Here is a 19,454-nt window from a genome sequence, read left to right as displayed (position 1 = left end):
TATTTATATATATACATGTGAGTATGTATATATGTGTGTGTGTGTGTATATATATACACATATATATGCAGTTCCATAATTTAGTAAAAAAATTTTTCTAGTTCTTACACTACCATTTAGTATAACATCATTTTGTGGGGGGTGGCCATAAAGAGCATCCTCACTTGCTTGTGCATTGCTATCCAAACAATATGAGTACCATGTCCCAAAGAAGAGATTGTTTTAGAGGAGTATCAAAAATGTATTGTTGATAATAAGATTATGGTAAGAATTCCTATTATAAGTTCTCATTTTATGAAAGACCGTGTCTATGTGTTAATTTGTCATTTTTTTATTTCTATAAGGCAAAACCAGATGTGCTCTCATTTTAATTTCTTTATGGAAGAAAAGAAAAAGAATAGTGATAACACTCATTTTATTTATATTGTTTTGTTCCATTTTGTTTCACTCTCCTTATTTGTAATGGAGCCAGTGTTAGATCCCAGACAGCCTGATCCCACCGTCCATCTTCATAGTCAATTTGTTGCTTTCAATAGTTTGATTTTACTTAGAACCTATAGACTTTGAAAATCACGCCTTTTTGTTTGGATAAGTCAACATTGTACCGTTTCTTCAGCAATGTTCTCCTTTGTTTCTTATGTTGTGGAAAGATAGCTATTTCCATTGTGTTCATAAGCATCTCTTTGTCTTCCATTCAAAAACTTGAAATTTACACTATAAAGTGAATTAACCTTTGGTATTCTGTTTGCGAATGCATCTGTAAAAGAATATGCAGGAAACAGTTTATTATTAATATCACCAGGATATACTGGCCCATTATTCTACCATTTTAGGAGGTAGCATAGCATACTTCTCTCAGCATCTGGAATCACATGACTTAATTTCTAATTTTGGCTTTTTCACTTACTAGCTTTATAATAATGGACAAATTACTTCTTTAAATCCTGGTTCCTTCATTTATAATGTTCATGGTAGTATCTTTCATAAGATTCTTATAAGGATTAAATCCATTCTCTTACACTATAAAATTTTAAACTTTAGCCAGTTTTATTCTGTACTCACTCTCCTCCCTTGAAATCTGCTCTCAAAGTCTCTTACAGTTGTTTATTATTGCATACTACAGACCCGGTGCATGAAATTTGTGCGGGGCGGGGGAGGGGAGGGTCCTTCAGCAAGGCCTGCACCCTCTCGCAATCTGGGACCCCTTGCAGGGATTGGGCCTAAACCGGCAGTCAGACAACCCTCTTGCAATCCAGGACCGCTGGCTCTTAACCACTGGCCTGCCTGCCTGCCTACATGGTCACCCCTAACCACTCAGACTGCCTGCCTCATAGCTCTTAACCACTCGCCTGCCTGCCTCATCTCCCCTAACCCCTTTGCCTGCCTGCCTCATAGCTCTTAACCACTCGCCTGCCCGCCTCATCTCCCCTAACCCCTCTACCTGCCTGCCTGCCTGATCGTCCCTAACTGCTCACCTGCCTGCCTGATTGCCCCTAACCTCTCTGCCTGCCTGCCTGATCACCCCTAATCGCCTCTGCCTGCCTGCCTAATAGCCCCTAACTGCCTCTGCCTCAGCCCCCGCCTGCCACTGCAGCTGCCTCTGCCTTGGCCCCCGCTGCCGCGGCTTTGTCTGGAAGGTCGTCCGGAATGATGTCCAGAAGGTCATTTGGCTGTCCAGTCTAATTAGCATATTATGCTTTTATTATTATAAATTGTAGCTTCCTAGAACTACCATCATTCAGTGAAAACAGCTCTTCCAGTTAGCAGACTGTGAGTTGTCTTTAGCTCTTCTGAAGCTTCTTTCTCTGTCGGAAATCTGTACAGAGCAGAATTTCAATAAAACTCCATATGGTTACATCTGTAAAAACACTTGACATGCTAAAAGGTGGATACTTTTTAAATGCATTTTTCATTATTCTTTTAAAAGTATTCCATTTACAATCCTTGAATTGTGTTCAAAATAATTTTTATCACTTTTCTCTGTTTAGAAAAGAGATCTAACATCTCTAAAGAAATGAGTTTAGAATGGAGTAAGTTTTGTTTTTTTAATAAACTGATATATATATGTATATATATATGTATATATCTTAGGGCTTATATGTATAGTATATATTAAATATAAATAAAAAGAAGAAGGTAAGACTTATAGTTCTGAGGTGGCAGACATGTATAAAGAAGAATGTAGATGTTCAAAGGTGTTATATTAGCAGGACCAAATAGAAAATGTTATACACAGAAGGAATGGGAAATTGTTTTTTATTCTTGCTGTCATAGTTGGAACTCTGCAGTGAATAATCATTTCAGAAACATAAACTTACCTAAGGATAGTAAAGCCATTCAGTCGCCAGATAATTGTACATTTTCACGCTCAGGAAGCAGAGGTAGCTTCTGGTAATATTTTTATTATTTTGGTTGTTTTTCATCAGCTTTGTCATGGACTTGCTCATTATTCAGACTTTTGAATGTTATTGCAGAGGAGTTTTCGTAAGAAGGTTGATCTATCATGTAGCTGCAATGCAGTATTTTCAATCTCAGTATGACATTAAAGATGAAATATTTTATATTGCCTGTGTCTAGGATACTGTTAGAAATGAAACATTAAGAAAAGCCAAGAGAATATTTTGATCTGTTATTATGCTTATGTGTCCTTCTTTAGTTTCTAGGATAGGAGCTTTATCTTCTTAATCTTTTTATCCCTAACACCTAGCAAATTGATACATGCTAGATGGTGAGTAAAGGCTTTTTAGAAGAATAAAGTAACAACATAATGATTTAAAAAGTTGTGATATTATATATATGTATGTGTGTGTGTGTGTGTGTGTATATATATATATATATATATATATATATATATATATATATGATGGGGAACAAGAGACCAAAATATATCAGGATAAAATTCTTAAAGTAAGGGATATTCCTTTATATTTTGTCTCTAAATTTATTTTTTTAAATATTTTTAATATATTTTTATTAATTTCAGGGAGGAAGGAAGAGGGAGAGAGAGATAGAAATATCAATGATGAGAGAGAATCATTGATTGGCTGCCTCTTGCACGCTCCCCAGTGGGGATTGATCCCACAACCTGGGCATGTGCCCTTGACCTGAATCGAACCTGGGACCCTTGAGTCCGCAGGTCGATGCTCAACCCACTGAGAAAAACCAGCTAGAGCTTTGTTTCTAAATTTAATAGAAATTACAGAAAAGTGAGTTTAAACTGAACAGAATTTTGAACCACTGATGAGGCTAAAATGACAAAAATATTTTGCTGCTCAGAAGACACAGATTTCTAATGAAGGTTGCCAAGACACCTTACAAGGAAGCTAAAATCATTTCTTCTCCCACCCTACCAACTCCTTAATTTCTTGTTCACTCAGTGGTCCTGTCTTGGGGGGTCCCATGACTACCTAACTAGTTTAGTGGCTCCCTAGAAGAACTCAGTGACTCAATATAAAGTTGTATTCACAGCTAAGATTTATTACAGCAAAGGATATAGTCCAGGGGCAGCAAGAAAAGGGGAGCCATCACGAAAGAGGTCATGTACAGGCTCCCAAGTAATCCCTCTTTCTCTGTAAGAGTACAGATGTACTTTTCTCTGTACCTGTGAATTTCAGAGGTACTTGTAAGATGTCTCTTCCCAAGGAAGTTGGCTTGAGTTTTATAGTTCATAGTTTTCAAAGGGTTGGTCACATAGGCAGCACATACTTGCTTTGTGACCAGTTGTAGTGTAAATCCATGTCAGATACCAGGTGCACATCAGGAATCTTCATGTTTACTTTAAATATGCTGTCTTCCTGGTTTATCTTGGTTCATGGCTTCAGGTATATGGAATAGATAGCATCATTACCCAATAACTATGTGAATGTCTTAATTCACATTCTTACATTTCCCACCTGAATTAATGCATCTGCATGTAACTGACTCAGTTATTTGTTCTTTGTCTTTGCCTTCCGCAGCTCTCTGTCATTCATTCTCTCTAGTGCAGCCAATTTTACTTCCCTACCCAATTCTCCTTCCTTTTAAATTAAAGAAAGGGGAGATGTTTTTATGTTAAGAAGACATAAGAGAGGATAGAGAAGAACTGACAGTTACCTATGATCTTGTTATGAGATAGGAAAGTGTTGATTTTTCTAACAAATTTACACTCAAAAATTAGTAATTTCTTTGCCTATTGGACTAGTTAAGAGTTTGACTTAAGGTACCTTTTTTATTGCAATGTCATATTTCTATAGATTAAAGCTATGGTAGTATTTGAGCAGGTGTTTCCAGAGATAGAATTCATTTAGAATGTTTTTATGCTAAAGTAAGGTTAAGTGAGGAGCTGCTTGAGAACAGTAAGTAAAATCTATAGTTTTTTTCATGAATGAGATATTAGATGGTGATTAAGGTAAATAGACTCCTGAAAGAGGTTATCTATGTAAATAATATCTGTGTTAAGCTATTTTAATACAGAATTACTGGGAATTATGGCCTTTGTCATTTATTTTCTGTGTAGTCCCTGAAATCTTAATCTTTCCCGCTATATTTATATTTGAACAAGTAATTACTGATGCAAATAGGATTATGACTTGTAGGAGACAATAAACAGCCTGAGCAGATGGCCTCTTACAGAGCACATCTTGTTTCTGCATAAGCATTCTGAAGATATTTTTAGGCAATGGGAAAAGTTTTCTCTTTTAAGAAGCTTGCTTTTGTTTCCTTTGAAGTGTTTGTAACTGTTAAAGCCTTAATAAATGTTTCAGTCAATAGTAAGCAATTGTAGCAATTTTGTCAGAAAGAATTATATGAAATATTCCCTTGAAAAAACTTAAATATGATATAGGCATCCTTTTTTAAACTTTTGTGTGAAATATAACACACAATAAGTGTATGAAACATAAAAATATGTTATAATATGCATAACTAACAAGAACTATAATGAATCTATTTTATTTTAGAATCCCACCCACCTCCATTTCACTATACATAAATCTGACAAAGTTTTTATCCAGAACATGTAGAGAACTCTTTAAAACTCAATAATAATGTTACAACTTGCCCTAACCGGTTTGGCTCAGTGGATAGAGCGTCAGCCTGTGGACTCAAGGGTCCCAGGTTCGATTCCGGTCAAGGGCATGTACCTTGGTTGTGGGCACATCCCCAGTAGGGAGTGTGCAGGAGGCAGCTGATCAATGCTTCTCTCTCATCGATGTTGCTAACTCTCTATCCCTCTCCCTTCCTCTCTGTAAAAAATAAATAAAATAAAAAATAAATAAGTAAAAAAAAAAAAGAAGACCTCAAGAGAGACTACTTTCAACCACTACATTTAAAAAAAAAAATAAAAATAAAATAAAATAAAATAATAATGTTACAACTGAACCGAGTTTTAAAATGGGCAAAAAATTTGCACAAAAGACAGTACAGGAAAATGACCATTTAGCATATTAAAAATATGTTTGGTCATTAGGAAAATGCAATGGTGAAATCTCACCATGCAGTTACATTTAAAATATTAATAATGCTAAATGTTGACAAGGATTTGAATAACCATGAATGCACATATATTGTTGGTGGGAATGTAAAATTGTACATGCACTTTTTAAAACAAATTGGCAATTTCTTTAAAATATTAGTTATACACTGCCATTCGATAGGGCAATTCTACTTGCACACAAATATTTGTAGCAGCTTTATTCTTTATAGCTCAAAGCTGGAGACAGTCCAGAATTCCATTCACAGTGGTGTGGATAAATAAAATTGTATTTTATCATGCAGTGACATACTACTCACCAATAACAAAGAATGAACTACTTACATACACAAAAATATGTATGAATCTAAAAGGTATGCCTGTTGAAAGAAGCCAGACACAAAAGGATACATTCAGTATGATTCCATTGATATGAAACTCCTCAAAATACAAATCTAAGATATAGTGGAAGGGAAGAAAATCGGTAGTTGCCTGTAGATGGGAAGATTTTCTGGGAAGGAGCACCTATGAATCTTTTCGAGGAGATAGAAATGTTCTATATAGTGATGATGATGGAGGCCACCCAAGTATCTCAGTTTTAAAATTCAACAAAATTTACCCTTACAATGAATGTATTTTATTTTATGTTAAAAATACCTCGATGAAGTTGAGGTGGGAAATTCCTTTTTGTTAGCAGGGAAAAAAATCCTTTATAATTCACATATACGTCCTCTGATGATTAAGAATTTATCTAACTAGTTATAAACTTAGTAGCTTGCTTTTAGCATTTTGATATGATCTCTTTAACTCCGTTACTTATTTCATATTACAAAAGAGAGGGTGAAAAGTCTGTGCTAATATTATGATCAAACATGTAAAAATATCAAATGAATGTCATTGGACAAAATTAATTTATGATTGGAGCACAATTTCAAGTTTTATACAGCATACATCACATTGTTATTACGATGATATCATTACCATTATGTAGTGCTTGAAGATATATATAGCTTTCATAAATATTTGATCTTTATAGTAAGTCGTGACATGTATAGGCAGGTATCATTATTCTCTTTTACACATGAGCACATAGGCTCTGTGAGGTTATTATAATTCGCTGAAGATCACTTAGCTGACAAGTGCTAGAGAATCTGGGATTCAAAGTAAGGGCTTCTGGCTTCTAATTCTCTCTTCAATATGACACACTTCCCTTTAAAACATACTTTTGTTGGCTAGTCTGTCTGTCTCCACCCTTCCCTTAAACAAAAGACCTGTAACTTTATTGACATGTATTCTTGATAAAATTAGAATTTTTCAGGATGAAGTTTTTTTTTAAGTCTTCACCTCAGGATATGTTTTTATTGATTTTTAGAAAGAGAAGAAGGGAGAGGAGAGAGAGAGAGAGATCAAGGCATCATTTGGTTGCCTCCCATACAATCTGAAAGCTAGGTATGTGCCTTGACCATGTGCCCTGACCGGAAATCAAACCCACAATCTCTTGGTGTAGGGGACAACGCTCCAACCAACTGAGGCACCCGGCCAGGGCTCAGGATGAAGTTTTAAACATTGGTTCACTATATTGCATTATTAACTAACAATAATCCTGGGCATTCATGAAGGGACCAAAAAATAATTATATGCCCAGGAAATAAACTTTGAATATACTTTCAGTTCCACAAAATAATTTGAAAAGTTGTCAAGAAATTATGTAATTTAACTAGTTTTCAGAATTTGTTTAACATATTAATTTAATTCATTATGGTAATTTTCAGACTAAATAAACTTGAAGATACTATCATACTAATTAAAGGAAAGATTGAAGAAGTTCATCTTCCTGTAGAAAAAGTGGATGTTATTATATCTGAGTGGATGGTAAGTATTGGTAGAAAAAGTGCTTTTATTGGTTTAAAAAACCCCAGTAAGATAGCAGTTTTCTGCATTTAATTTTATTTGATAAATGGCAGAATGGTGGCATTATTTTAAAAGCAGCTGTAATTTTTCTTTGGTACAGTGGGGCCTTGACTTACGAGTTTAATTCATTCCTTGATGGAGCTCGTAACTCAAATTACTCATATGTCAAATCAAAAAGGGAACGAGTGAGACACGTGATGCTGGGCTGATGTTGTGGTGTTCACTGTGACGTTCGCTGCACCAACTAGCAGTGAGGTATCTGAAGCTGGCTCCTAACCCGAATTTTAGCTCGCAACTCAAAGACAGCTCGTATTTCGAAAAACTCGTTAGTTGGGACACTCGTAAGTCAAGGCCCCACTGTACTTGATTCTGAAATAGCCCTTATTTACTGGCCATTCATAATCTTTTTTGAAAAAGCATAAATCAACTTTTTTTTTTTTACTTTTAAAGTCATAATAAAGAATTACTGTATTATTTTTCTACTTTCTAAGTTTTAGAGACCTAAATATGTTTGTGTAAAAGACTCCAAAGACTAGTAAGGACTTATTAGTATTGTTTTATCAAAATTAACATGATGTTGCTTTTATTGCTATCATACTGAATGTCCTGTCTTTCTGATTTGTTAGACCATACTATCAATGTCTTCTATTGCATAAAGTAGAATTTATTGGCATTATTAAAATAATAGAATTAAGGTACACTATATAACTTTATAATTTACTTTGGAAATAAGTCAAAGCAGAATATTTATTTTTAAATGTGTAAAGTAAAACTAATGTTATTTGACAACTGATTTGACTTATTGATATGCCAATTCGACAAAGATAAGGTATATAGTATTTCTACATAGATAAAATTTTTATCATTTAGACAGTTTTAAGCTTTTGTAAAAAACCATATTTGAGCCCTAGCCAGTTTGGCTCAGTGGATAGAGCATTGGCCTGCAGACTTAAGGGTCCCAGGTTCAATTTCGGCCAAGGGCACATGCCTGGGTTGTGGGCTCAATCCCCAGTGGGGGGTGTGCAGTAGGCAGCCGATCAATGATTCTCTCTCATCATTAATGTTTCTCTCTCTCTCTCTCTCTCTCTCTCTCTCTCTCCCTCCCTCCCTCTCCCCTCCTCTCTGAAATCAATAAAAGAAATATATTTAGAAAAAACAAAACAACCCTACCTGGTTTGGCTCAGTGGATAAGAGCATTGGCCTGCGGACTGAAGGGTCCCAGATTCAGTTCTGGACAAGGGCACATGCCTAGGTTGCAGGCTTGATCCCCAGTAGGGAGGTGCAGGAGGCAGCCAATCAATGATTCTCTCTCATCATTGATGTTTCTATCCCTCTCCCTTCTTCTCTAAGATCAATAAAAATATATTTTTTTAAAAAGACGCACACACAAAAAAACAACAACTGTATTTGATACATATATTTTCATTAAATGAATTTATCAAAAAAATTAAAAATAATCTGTTTTATTTTATAATTATGGATAAGGGACCTGCGGACTCAGTCTCCTCTCTCCTGCCCATCCTCCCCCCCACCCCCCCAAAAAAATTACACCACCATCTACTGCCAGCACTACCACCAAGAAGCCATTCCTCATCACCACTGAAAATTTTGAATAAACATAATTTTAGCCGAATAGCTGGAGTTTCAGGGAGATTTTGAAATGTTCAGATTTAATGTAGTGTTAAGTTCCAATCTGGAGCCAGTGACAGTCATCATTGCTACTCTTTTGTACATGAAACAGTGTGTTGATTTTTTAATGCCTCTTAACCTCTTTTATAGTTTCTAATGTTTTGACTTTCTGGGCTGCACTCTGGATAATTTTTTTTCATTTCAGTCCACCAATTTACTAATTCTTTCTGAAGTTATTCCTTTTTTTCTTTTAAAAAAAAAATTTTATTGATTTCAGAGAGGAAGGGAGAGTGAGAGAGAGAGAGAAACATCAATGATGAGAGAGAATCATTGATTGGCTGCCTCCTGCACGCCCCCCACTGGGGATTGAGCCCTCAACCTGGGCATGTGCCCTTGTCTGGAATCGAACCCGGGACCCTTCAGTCCACAGGCTGACACTCTATCCACTGACACAAACCAGCTAGGGCTCTAAAGTTATTTCTAATAATTAAACTCATCCATTGAGTTTTTTATTTCAATTTTGTTTTAGGATTTTTTTTTGGTTCTTTTAAAACTTTGCACGCTTATTATTATTATCTTCAAGCTTCTTTTCATTTAATGAATCATAACATACTTATTTTACATTTTGTGTTTTTGATTGCAGTATTAGACAGAGGGCTGCTTTTGTTATTGTTTCTGTTGCCCCTCACTCATGGTGCTTTGTTCTTGTGTGTTTTGAGTGTTTAGTACTCTTTAATGTTATGCTATATATTTTCCAAGAAAATTATCTGTGGAAATTTTTTGATGCCTGGGTTTTACCTTAAATGATTTCGTACTTCCCCCCCCCCCCCCCCCCCCCCCCCGTATTGCCATGTACCTGGGATAATGATATAGTAAAGGCAAAGCCATTGCATTTAATTTTAATATTATAAAAATAGTTGACTAAGGAACATTTATAATGTAAAAAAATATAGAATGAATGTTTCACTGAACTTCATGCACCCATCATCTAACTTATCAGCATTTGCCCTTTTTTTTTTGTTTTATCTGTCTCCATGCTATTACCCTTTTCTTGCTATCTCTAACCGATAAGGACTTTTAAAATATATATATATTCCTTATGCCATTGTGAAGCCTAACAAAATTATCAGTGTAGCCACAATTCCATGTTACATGAAAAATTCCTTAATATCTAGTCTGTGTTCACATTTCCCCTGATTGTTTCATGAATTTTATTTTGTTTTTACACTTCATTTTTTTGAATCAGGAATCTGAGTTAGGTCCACATATTGCATTTGGTTATCTGTCTTATAAATTTTTTATTTCAATTAAGCTTTTATTTGAGATAATTATAGATTATCACATGCAATTATAAGAAATAATGCAGAGATCACTTATACTCTTTACTTGTTTCTGTCAATGAGAATATCTTGAAAAACTATTACACAGTAGAGCAACCAGGATCTTAATATTGATACCGTTGAGATACAGAACAGTTCCATCCCTATAAGGATCCCACCTGTTGTCCTTTTATGGCCACACCACCTACCTCTTCCAGTTCTCACCCTTCATCTCTGGCAGCCAGTAATATGTTCTCAATTTCTATAATTTTGTCACTTCAAGAATGTGGTCCAAAAGGAATCATGTATTATGTGAACTTTTGGGATTTGCTTTTTAAAATTAATATAATTACTTGGAGATTCATCCAAATTATGGTACCTATCAATAGTATGTTCCTTATTTCTGAGTAGTATTCCATGATATGGATGCACCATGGCTTAACCATTTGACTTTTGAAGGATATCCAGTTTGGGGTTTTGTCTCCTGTTTTCCTATGTTCATTCACTAGGTTTAGCAAATGCTTTCAAGGTTGAAAGCCAGCTTACTGATGCATCTAAAAAGATGTTCTTTTTATTTCTTCTATCATATTTGTTGTACTTAGAGGATCATTAGCTCCTGAAATGCATTGTTGCTGGAAATGGAATGAGATCTTGTTCTTAAATTCTGAAGCAGACTGTTAATGTTGTTCATCTTTTCTGTAGCCTCAAAAGTATATAATTTATAAGCATTATAGAATCACTCTGTTATATATGGGTACCTTAACATCATTTTCTGTAATAAAGTGCTATCTAATAATGTAATTGTATTTTTAAGAGAATATCCGGTTATAATTAATGATTTTTATCAACCACCGTGGGGGTTGGGAATCCTACCTAATAAAGAGGGAATCTGCTAATTGACCCTTATGCCATTGCAAAGGTGGCGCCCACAGTCAATAAGGAGGGAATATGCTAATTGACTGCCCCACTCTCAAAGATGGCAGTGCCCACAGCCACAAGATGGCTGGCAGGGAAGGGCAGTTGTGGGCAACCGGGCCAGCAGGGGAGGGCACTTGGGGGTGATCGGGCCGGCAGGGGAGCAGTTAGGCATTGATCAGGCTGGAAGGCAGAAGCGGTTAGGGGCAGTCAGGCAGGCGAGCGGTTGGGAGCCAGCAGTCCCAGATTGGAGAGGGTGAAGGTTGGGCTGAGGGATCACCCCCCCCTTCCAGTGCACGAATTTCGTACACTGGGCCTCTAGTCCAATATAATGAAAGCCTAATATGCTAAGTGTTTGACCATTCATTTCACTGTTCGACCCAGTCACTATGATGCGCACTGACCACCAGGGGGCAGGACACTCTGACCAGTAGGTTAGTTTGCTGCTGGGGTCCAGCTGATTGGCCCTAGAGCCCTCTTGTGGCCCCTCTCCAGCTGGCCCCGGTCGCCCTGATTGGGACTGGGCTTGGCGGGCCGGACATGCCCTGGATGAATCTGTGGCCTGGCTAGTTGTTTTAGAAAAACACATTCATCCTCTACCCTTGTCCTTGGAAACTGATTCTGTGATTCTGGAGTAAGGTCATGTACATTTGGAAAGATCTCCAGGTGATTTACTTTTTCTTTTTTTGTAAACTTCCTGATTGGACAGTTAGCTGCAGTTTGGGGAAAAGGGCTAATTTGACTGGTCAGTCTTTTGTTGATTAACTGAGAGTGCCATCTAGTGGAGGAACGACTTAAACTAATAAATGTGTTTCAAACCCTTAGAATATGCAGAGGAAATTAGCTCTTGTTCTGAGTTATGTTCTCCACAAGTCCATGCCATTGAAAAGTGAGAACTGTATGTTGTAAGGGATGAGAGGGGGAAAAGGAAGTAATCATGCAGGACAATAGCAAGTGCTCAGAATAGGCTCTTAATAAGTGGTAGTTATTACCATTATTCTCATTCTTCTTGCATTGAAGCTAGTGATTAGTGAAATAATAATTGTCCATTGGATCATTTAGTCTTTTAAATATGTATTAAGTTTGCTTGTTTTATTAAGTACTAAAAGAATAATAATGCAGTTTCTTCCTATAGGAATTGTTTGCTTCCCTTTTCAATAGTCAGTTTTTGCATCAGATTAAAAAAAATTTTTTTTGTTATTAATTTCAGAGAGGAAGGGAGAGGGAGAGAGAGAGATAGAAACATCAATGATGATAGAGAATCATTGATTGGCTGCCTCCTGCATGCCCCCTACTGGGGATTGAGCCTGCAACCTAGGCATGTGCCTTGATCAGGAATCAAACCATGACTAGGTCCTGGTTCATAGGTCGAAGCTTAACCATTGAGCTACACTGGCCAGGCACATCAGATATTTTTATGTGTTTTAGGGTTGTTATCTAATCTTGATTAAGCTTGGCCTCTTTTTTATTCTGAGGTATTGTGTTTTTTCCGAGATAATATTTTGGGCTCTTTAGTCTACTTTATCATTTTTCTAAGTAATTGTGTACTAGAATTGTGTACTATTCTAAGCATTTATAAACAGATATGAATGTGTTCTGTTTACATTATTGCATACATATATAGCTAGGCATATAACTCTTCCTATTAATAACCTTTTTTTTGCATAATTACTTTTAAAACTCATGTAACTTCATTATCATATTTGTGATGAAGTGGTTAGCATCAGTACATTTTCAACTGAAAGCATCAAATTATAGACTGGGGAAATCACTAAAACTCTTTGCAATTCAGGTGTTCAATATCTAAGGCTATTATAAATATAATAGTGAAATAAAAAGAGGTTACTTTATATCCTTATAAAATCTTCTGAGATCAGACAAGATCAGACACATCCTGTAAAATTTTAAGTTTTGTACATTTTTAGCTAATAACACTGTAGATGGGAGAAAATGCTTATCTAATTACTTCTTTGGATATCTCTGGAGCAGTGGTTCTCCATGGAGGGAGGCTGTCCAATTTTGCGCTCCTATGGTTATTTGAGCAGTAGAAAATGTCTGGAAACATCTTAGGTTACAATGGGGGAAGGAAAGGGTAGCGACAGGAGGAGAGTACTGCTGGCCTCTAGCAGGTAAAGCCAGGGATGCTGCTAAACATCTTACAATGTACAGAACAGTCCCCACAATAACGTATTATGTGGCCCCAAATGTCAGTAGTGCCAGGATTGAGAAACCCTGCTTTAAAGATCTCATTTCTATGCATTGTTAATAACAGCCTCCAATTTAGATGATATTATAAAGGCCACCTAACCTAATCTTGGGCATCAAAGAACACTTTCCTTGAAAGGTGAAATCATGATAGTATTTTTTGTCACATGGATATGCAATTGAATTGATGTTCTGCATTAATTTTGTATAACACCTTGTTAGATTCTTATGGCTACCTTAAACATTAAAATTTAATAAGTTACCTTCAGTATGCTGTTCCTGTTTTGGTCCTATCAGTTGGGTTATGCATTTACCAAGAGCTTATTGCATTGTTTACCTGCTTATTTATGTAAAATCAGCTAATACTACACATAAATATTGAACAGGATTGTAAAAAAATGTTGAATAAAATAATCAGTAAAACAAATTGTGAAAAAGTAGGTGTGGGAGGGTGAGAGTTATAAAATTCAGGGACTCTTCACTTGGCAAATGGCTTCAGATTTTTTTCTATTATTTTTTTACTTTTTATCTAATTTATTGGGGTGACATTGGTTAATAAGTCTTTTTCTATTTTAAAATAGCCCAAACTGGAAATTATTTACAATTCATTTTGAGTGAGGTTTATTATGCAAGGAAGATGGTGAGGATTCCAAACAGTGGATCCATGCTCAGAGGGTACTGTTAAACAAATTTGCATTTATATATTTTTACTTAAAGTATACTGTTTTCCACTAACAAATGACTAGTAGTCCTAATTAAATTGGATAAAATTCTATCTACAGTAAATCTTATAGAATTTATAATAGTATTGGAAAAAATGTTACCCGAATATTGATTATACTTCAGAAACATACTAAGAATTAGGAATTAGATTTTGTAGGCTTGTTTATTTATTGGAAGTAATCTTTTATTTTTATCTTTAAGTCAAGATTATTGACTATTTGTTACTAAACTTTCTACAGATTCACTCTTCATTGTACCTGTGCTTCTCCCTTGCCTTGCTCTTTTAAATAGTTAATTCTACCCTAGGGGTATATCAGTAATTCAGTTATTTGAATGGGAAAAAATTAAGACAACAAAAGAAACTTTTTCTGAAGATATCACAAGTTTCTTCTGTTACGAGAAGATATGACACTGGGAAATAAGGTTTTCATTTTAATGACTAATGTTAATGTTTTAGTTCAGATTTAATCAATGTATTCCTTTTTTAGTAATTAATTTTTTAAGTGTAAATGCATACTTTAATTTTGAAAAGTAAATGTCAGTTTGGACAGAAGAATGCCCCATGAGCATTAGGGGAGAAAATACCAAGTATAATTCTCTTCCAGATGGCACCCCTACAGGTGAAGCAGCAGCCTGTGAAATTAGTCTTGAGCAGGGCATTTGGAGCAAAGCCTTCTGGTATCAGTAATGAATGACTTGGTCAGAACCAAGGACAATTCCCAGGAAATTAAAGGCTATACTGTCACGGAGGGAGCCTATAGTAAAATGAAGTTTAGCAAAGTGGAAAGTTGAGAGAAAGGACAATAACCACTAGCAATACTATATGAATCTTCTCATCTGTTAATATTTTTAATTAGGCATATTAATTTAGCTCACAAATGTCATATATTGATTGTACATATATTCTGGTACTTCAATTGATTTTTCTAAACTGATAATTTTTACAATAAAATGGTGGTAATAGTTGCCAACTAAACTATCAATTTGAAATACTATGAATCATACATCTACTGTAAATTCAATTCTTGTTTAATATGCTCTATGGGAAATTTTTTATTTCAGAACATTTGAGTACTTAATTGTAACTAGTATAACGCACATACTAAATCTCATTTTCAATCCAGCAAATCAATTTAAGAAGCAACATAAAATAATGATTCAGAACTTGGCCTGTGTTTTTACACCACGGTTCACATACTGGTTCATTCAGCTGTTTCCATGATTATGAGCTATTTTTTAAGTCCTCTTATTTTAAGTTGTAATTTAACATTTTTAATCTTTGTTTTCTTATCAGTTAAATGGAAATAATAATGTGCTTTAGGGAAGAATAAAATAAGATGATCCATATAAAGACATTTAACACAATGAACTTTAACAGTCATCACCACTATTATTCGAGATTTTTAATTTTAGAAAGCAAAACACATACTTTCTAGAGGAAAGTATTGGGGTTTTTGTTTGTTTTTAAAATATATTTTTATTGATTTCAGAGAGGAAGGGAGAGGGAGAGAGAAATAGAAACATCTATCTCTCTCTAATGAGAATCATTAATCAGCTGCCTCCTGCATGCCCCCTACTGGGGAACAAGCCCGCAACCTGGCATGTGCCCTGACCAGGAATTGAATTGTGACCTCCTGGTTCATAGGTCAATGCTCAACCACTGACCAACAGCCACCAGATGAAAGTATTTTTTTTTTAAAGATTTCTATTGATTTCAGAGAGGAAGGGAGAAAGAGAGAGAGAGAGAGAGAGAGAGAGAGAGAGAGAGACATATCAACGATGAGAGAGAATCATTGATCGGCTGCCTCCTGTATGCCCCACACTGGGGGTTGAGCCCACAACCCGGGCATGTGCCCTGACCAGGAATTGAACAGTGACCTCCTGGTTCATAGGTCGACGTTCAACCACTGAGCCACGCCGGCCAGGCAGTATTTTTTAATTATACACCAGTGAAGAGCAAAAATGATTAAAAAATGGGAAAAGACTTGCTGTGTCCTTCTGCTTCTATATAACTTAGTCTAGTTCTACCTTCTAGTAGCTGACTCCCATATAGTGACTTCCACCGAATTAAAGAGCTCTGTGATATGGTCTGTGTGTTAACTCTGTGCCAGGCACTGTGCTGAATGCTTTCTTTACATATATCAGGAAGAGCATTTGATCATTTACTTTCATAAATTCTCTGACCCTATTGTGTTGGCTGATTCTAAAAAATGAGAAGCAAAGACATGGCATTTATGAGAAGGTATTTTTAGTGCCAGGGATGATGATTCCTTTCTTTTGTTTGTTTGCAGTCTATCTCACTATTGAGTTTAGCAGTATTGGGAATTGAATCTTAAGGCCACTGTTTTGTAAGAGATGCTAAAAATTGTCCAGTGTTATTTTTCCATCAACATGACTTAAAATAAGTTACTTAACCTCTCTAGTACTGATTTCTCTCATCTGAAAATTAGGTTGTTTTAAATAGTTAGAACTTTAGAAACTATCTCTAATATTATCTTATCAGGATTCTAATCTTAGCTAAGGTAATCATGAAGGGGTAAGTAGGAAAATGCCTATTGGTTTTTATTATATTAAATGAAAGCAAATGGATGGGAAAGTCTTAAGCTATCAATACCAGTTCAGAGTATTACGTAAAATTGATTTTTTGGTCCTGGGGAGGGGAAAAATCCCTGTGATTATCTTTTTAAGAAGAATCTCGGAATTGGCTCTAATGTGTCCAATTTTATCAAGTTGTTTGATAGGGTTTTTAAAATTTTATTAATTTTAAATAATTTTTTAGTAGATGTATATATAGATATATATATTGCTACATATTTTGGTGTGTATATACATACACATAGTCTTGGCTGATGTGAAAAAAGAAGTGACACAAGAAAATGTGTTCTGATTAACTCCTGGGGAAAAAGAAATTTTACTTCTTACTCTGGATTGTAATATAAGACTCTTCACTAAATAAATGTTATTATATCAATCTGGACAGTCTGGTAAACCTTTATTCTCTAATATTAAACATAATTTCAAAATTCTGATTAGCCTTTACAAATATGTTTTTGTACATAGCTCTTAATTTTTTTCATCTGGGCTAGTAAATGTATTGTTCTAGACCTTTTACATGTATGAACATTTTAATCCTCACAACAACTGTATGAAATACAATGTCATTGTCACTGTCATTTTACAGATGAAGAAACTGAGGCATAATGATGTTAACTTAGACAATAGAAAAGGGGGCTCATCTGGGATTAAATTCAGGAATCCATCCTCTCAACCACTATACCATTGGTATTGACCATAATATCAATTTAAAATAGGTGTAATTTAATCTCTGATGAATGGCTAATAATATCTTTATCTTAAATTCGATAAAGGACGTGTTGCTAGAAGGAGGTACTTTCACCTATTGATTAAAGACTTTTTTTTGGTTTGTAGTACATGAAAGTAAAATGGTATTTGAGCATATGGAAGCAAAATACTTAGATTTAGCTAACTGCTTTGAAAGAGTAATACTAGAAACAGTTTTGACACAGTGCCAAATCAGTAACAGTTTTTAATACCCCCTTCCAAAAATGATTGGAATATAATGAGTACTTAATTTGTACCAAAATGTGAATTTATTTTCTTTTTTCTTTAAACCTTCAGCACTCTTACAAATAGGAACCATTTTTTTTTCAGCCTATTAACATGTTTTATCAGCTGATCTTTTCCTCATAGGGCAAATGGATGCCTCTTCTTTTGTTGTTTTGTTGTTGTTGTTGTTATAAATCCTTACCTCAGGATGTGTTTTTTTTCCCATTGATTTCTAGAAAGAGTGGAAGGGAGGGAGGATGTTGAGAGAGAGAGAGAAAGAGAGAGAGAAACATTGACAGGAGAGAGATCTATGGATTGGTTGCCTCCCCAGGTACCCCAGTAGGGGAACCTGCAACTAAGGTAATGTGTTCTTGACTGGAATCGAACCCACAACCCTTTGATCTGAAGGCTGACTAACCACTGAGCAAAACTCGCCAGGGTGATGCCTCCTCTTTTAATAATTTCTTAGCGTAAATTATTATTCACCTTAGTCAGTTGATGAATGCTTATTTATTAGCATTTGTGTGCATAGATCTGCATGTCATGTCAGATTGATAAAGATTTATTTGAATTCCAAAAATCTCTTATGCTTTGAATACACAAATGATGTTAAAGGGGAACCAATTTGTAAGAGTTAGACATATTACTGAAGAAATCTATCTAGAGAAAGACTTTCCACCAGATCCTTAATTTTCCTAATGTAAATAGATTGGTAAAGCTTTGTTGCAAAATCTTTCTTTTGTAGGCAATTATTTTCTTATCAATGAATTAGTGTGTTGAGGGTAAATGCCAAAGTAGAGTTGCTAGCGGCAATTTAATTAGCTTCCTTCATAAGTGATTCAAACACGAGAGCTGTGTTTTCTGTAATTTAAATTTGCTGTTAATCTCTTGGGAAGATTATCCATTCGGATTTGCATTTTCTTGTTCTAGAGAAACCATTAAAAAAACTTTATTGTTGTTAAAGGCAGTTGTATTTATCCTGTCAAACAGTTATTTGTACACAAAGCAAATGAGTGAGAACAGTTTTGATTTAGAATGCTAACATCAGGGTAAAATTCATATTGGTTCACCCTAACCAATAGATATAGTATGTGCTAAGCTCTGCACCAAGCACTTAATTTTCCTTGCTTATCAGGGCTGTTGGCAGATGGGCCCCTAGAAGGAGAAAGACTAACTGAATGCACTGTGCTTGTGATACCAGTAGGGACAAGTTATCTTTTCTTTTGACCTATGATTTTCCTTTCTTGGCAGAGGATTCATTACTGTTCTCTAAAATCTGGAGTGTATTGGGGCTGTGTTTCAAACAACACTAGCTGTGCAAGGTGTTGATAGTTGTTAAATAGAAAAAAAAAAAAGAGGTGTCTAGTCGAAGAGTGGTTAAAATATGTTCCTCAGTGCTCTTTACCTTAACACTTCTTAGAACTCTTATTGTGCCAATGTGCACTATGAATCTCTAGCATCTGGTCTTTCTCAAATCTCTTTTATTAAAACCAACTCTCCCCCCCCCCCCCTTTTTTTTTTAACCAAAGAGAAAGTCACTGGGGCAGGAAACTTTGGAAAATGATGTTCTAGACCAGGATAGATCAACCAGGATATATCATCTGGGGCCAAATAGTTCTTTGTTATGGGGGCTTTTCTGTGCATTATAGGATGCTCATCAGCATCCTTGGCTCTCTCTACAGATGCCAGTAGCATCCCTCCACCCCATCCCCATTTGTGACAATGAAAATGTGTCC

The 19,454-nt window shown here is 35.5% G+C and overlaps 1 protein-coding gene across 6 annotated transcripts in view; it reads left to right on the top strand.

The window, feature by feature from the left end:
* PRMT3 (protein arginine methyltransferase 3) overlaps positions 1 to 19,454 on the top strand; it is a 144,551-nt gene that overhangs the window by 21,272 nt on the left and 103,825 nt on the right. For all 6 annotated transcript variants that reach the window (XR_011472968.1, XR_011472970.1, XR_011472967.1 and 3 more), the window contains exon 10: positions 7,222 to 7,321. Coding sequence is in view for 2 of the 6 variants with exons in the window: in XM_070428160.1 (XP_070284261.1) it covers positions 7,222 to 7,321 (100 nt within the window). In the remaining 4 variants the exon portion in view is untranslated. The remainder of the gene's footprint in view (positions 1 to 7,221; positions 7,322 to 19,454) is intronic.

This window comes from Myotis yumanensis, unplaced genomic scaffold, assembly GCF_028538775.1.
Source record: "Myotis yumanensis isolate MYYU_CA2020_CCGP unplaced genomic scaffold, mMyoYum1.0.hap1 SCAF_10, whole genome shotgun sequence".
Taxonomy (NCBI): domain Eukaryota; kingdom Metazoa; phylum Chordata; class Mammalia; order Chiroptera; family Vespertilionidae; genus Myotis; species Myotis yumanensis.
The sequence above is the reverse complement of the archived record's forward strand: the minus strand, read 5'-3'. Positions and strand labels throughout refer to the sequence as shown.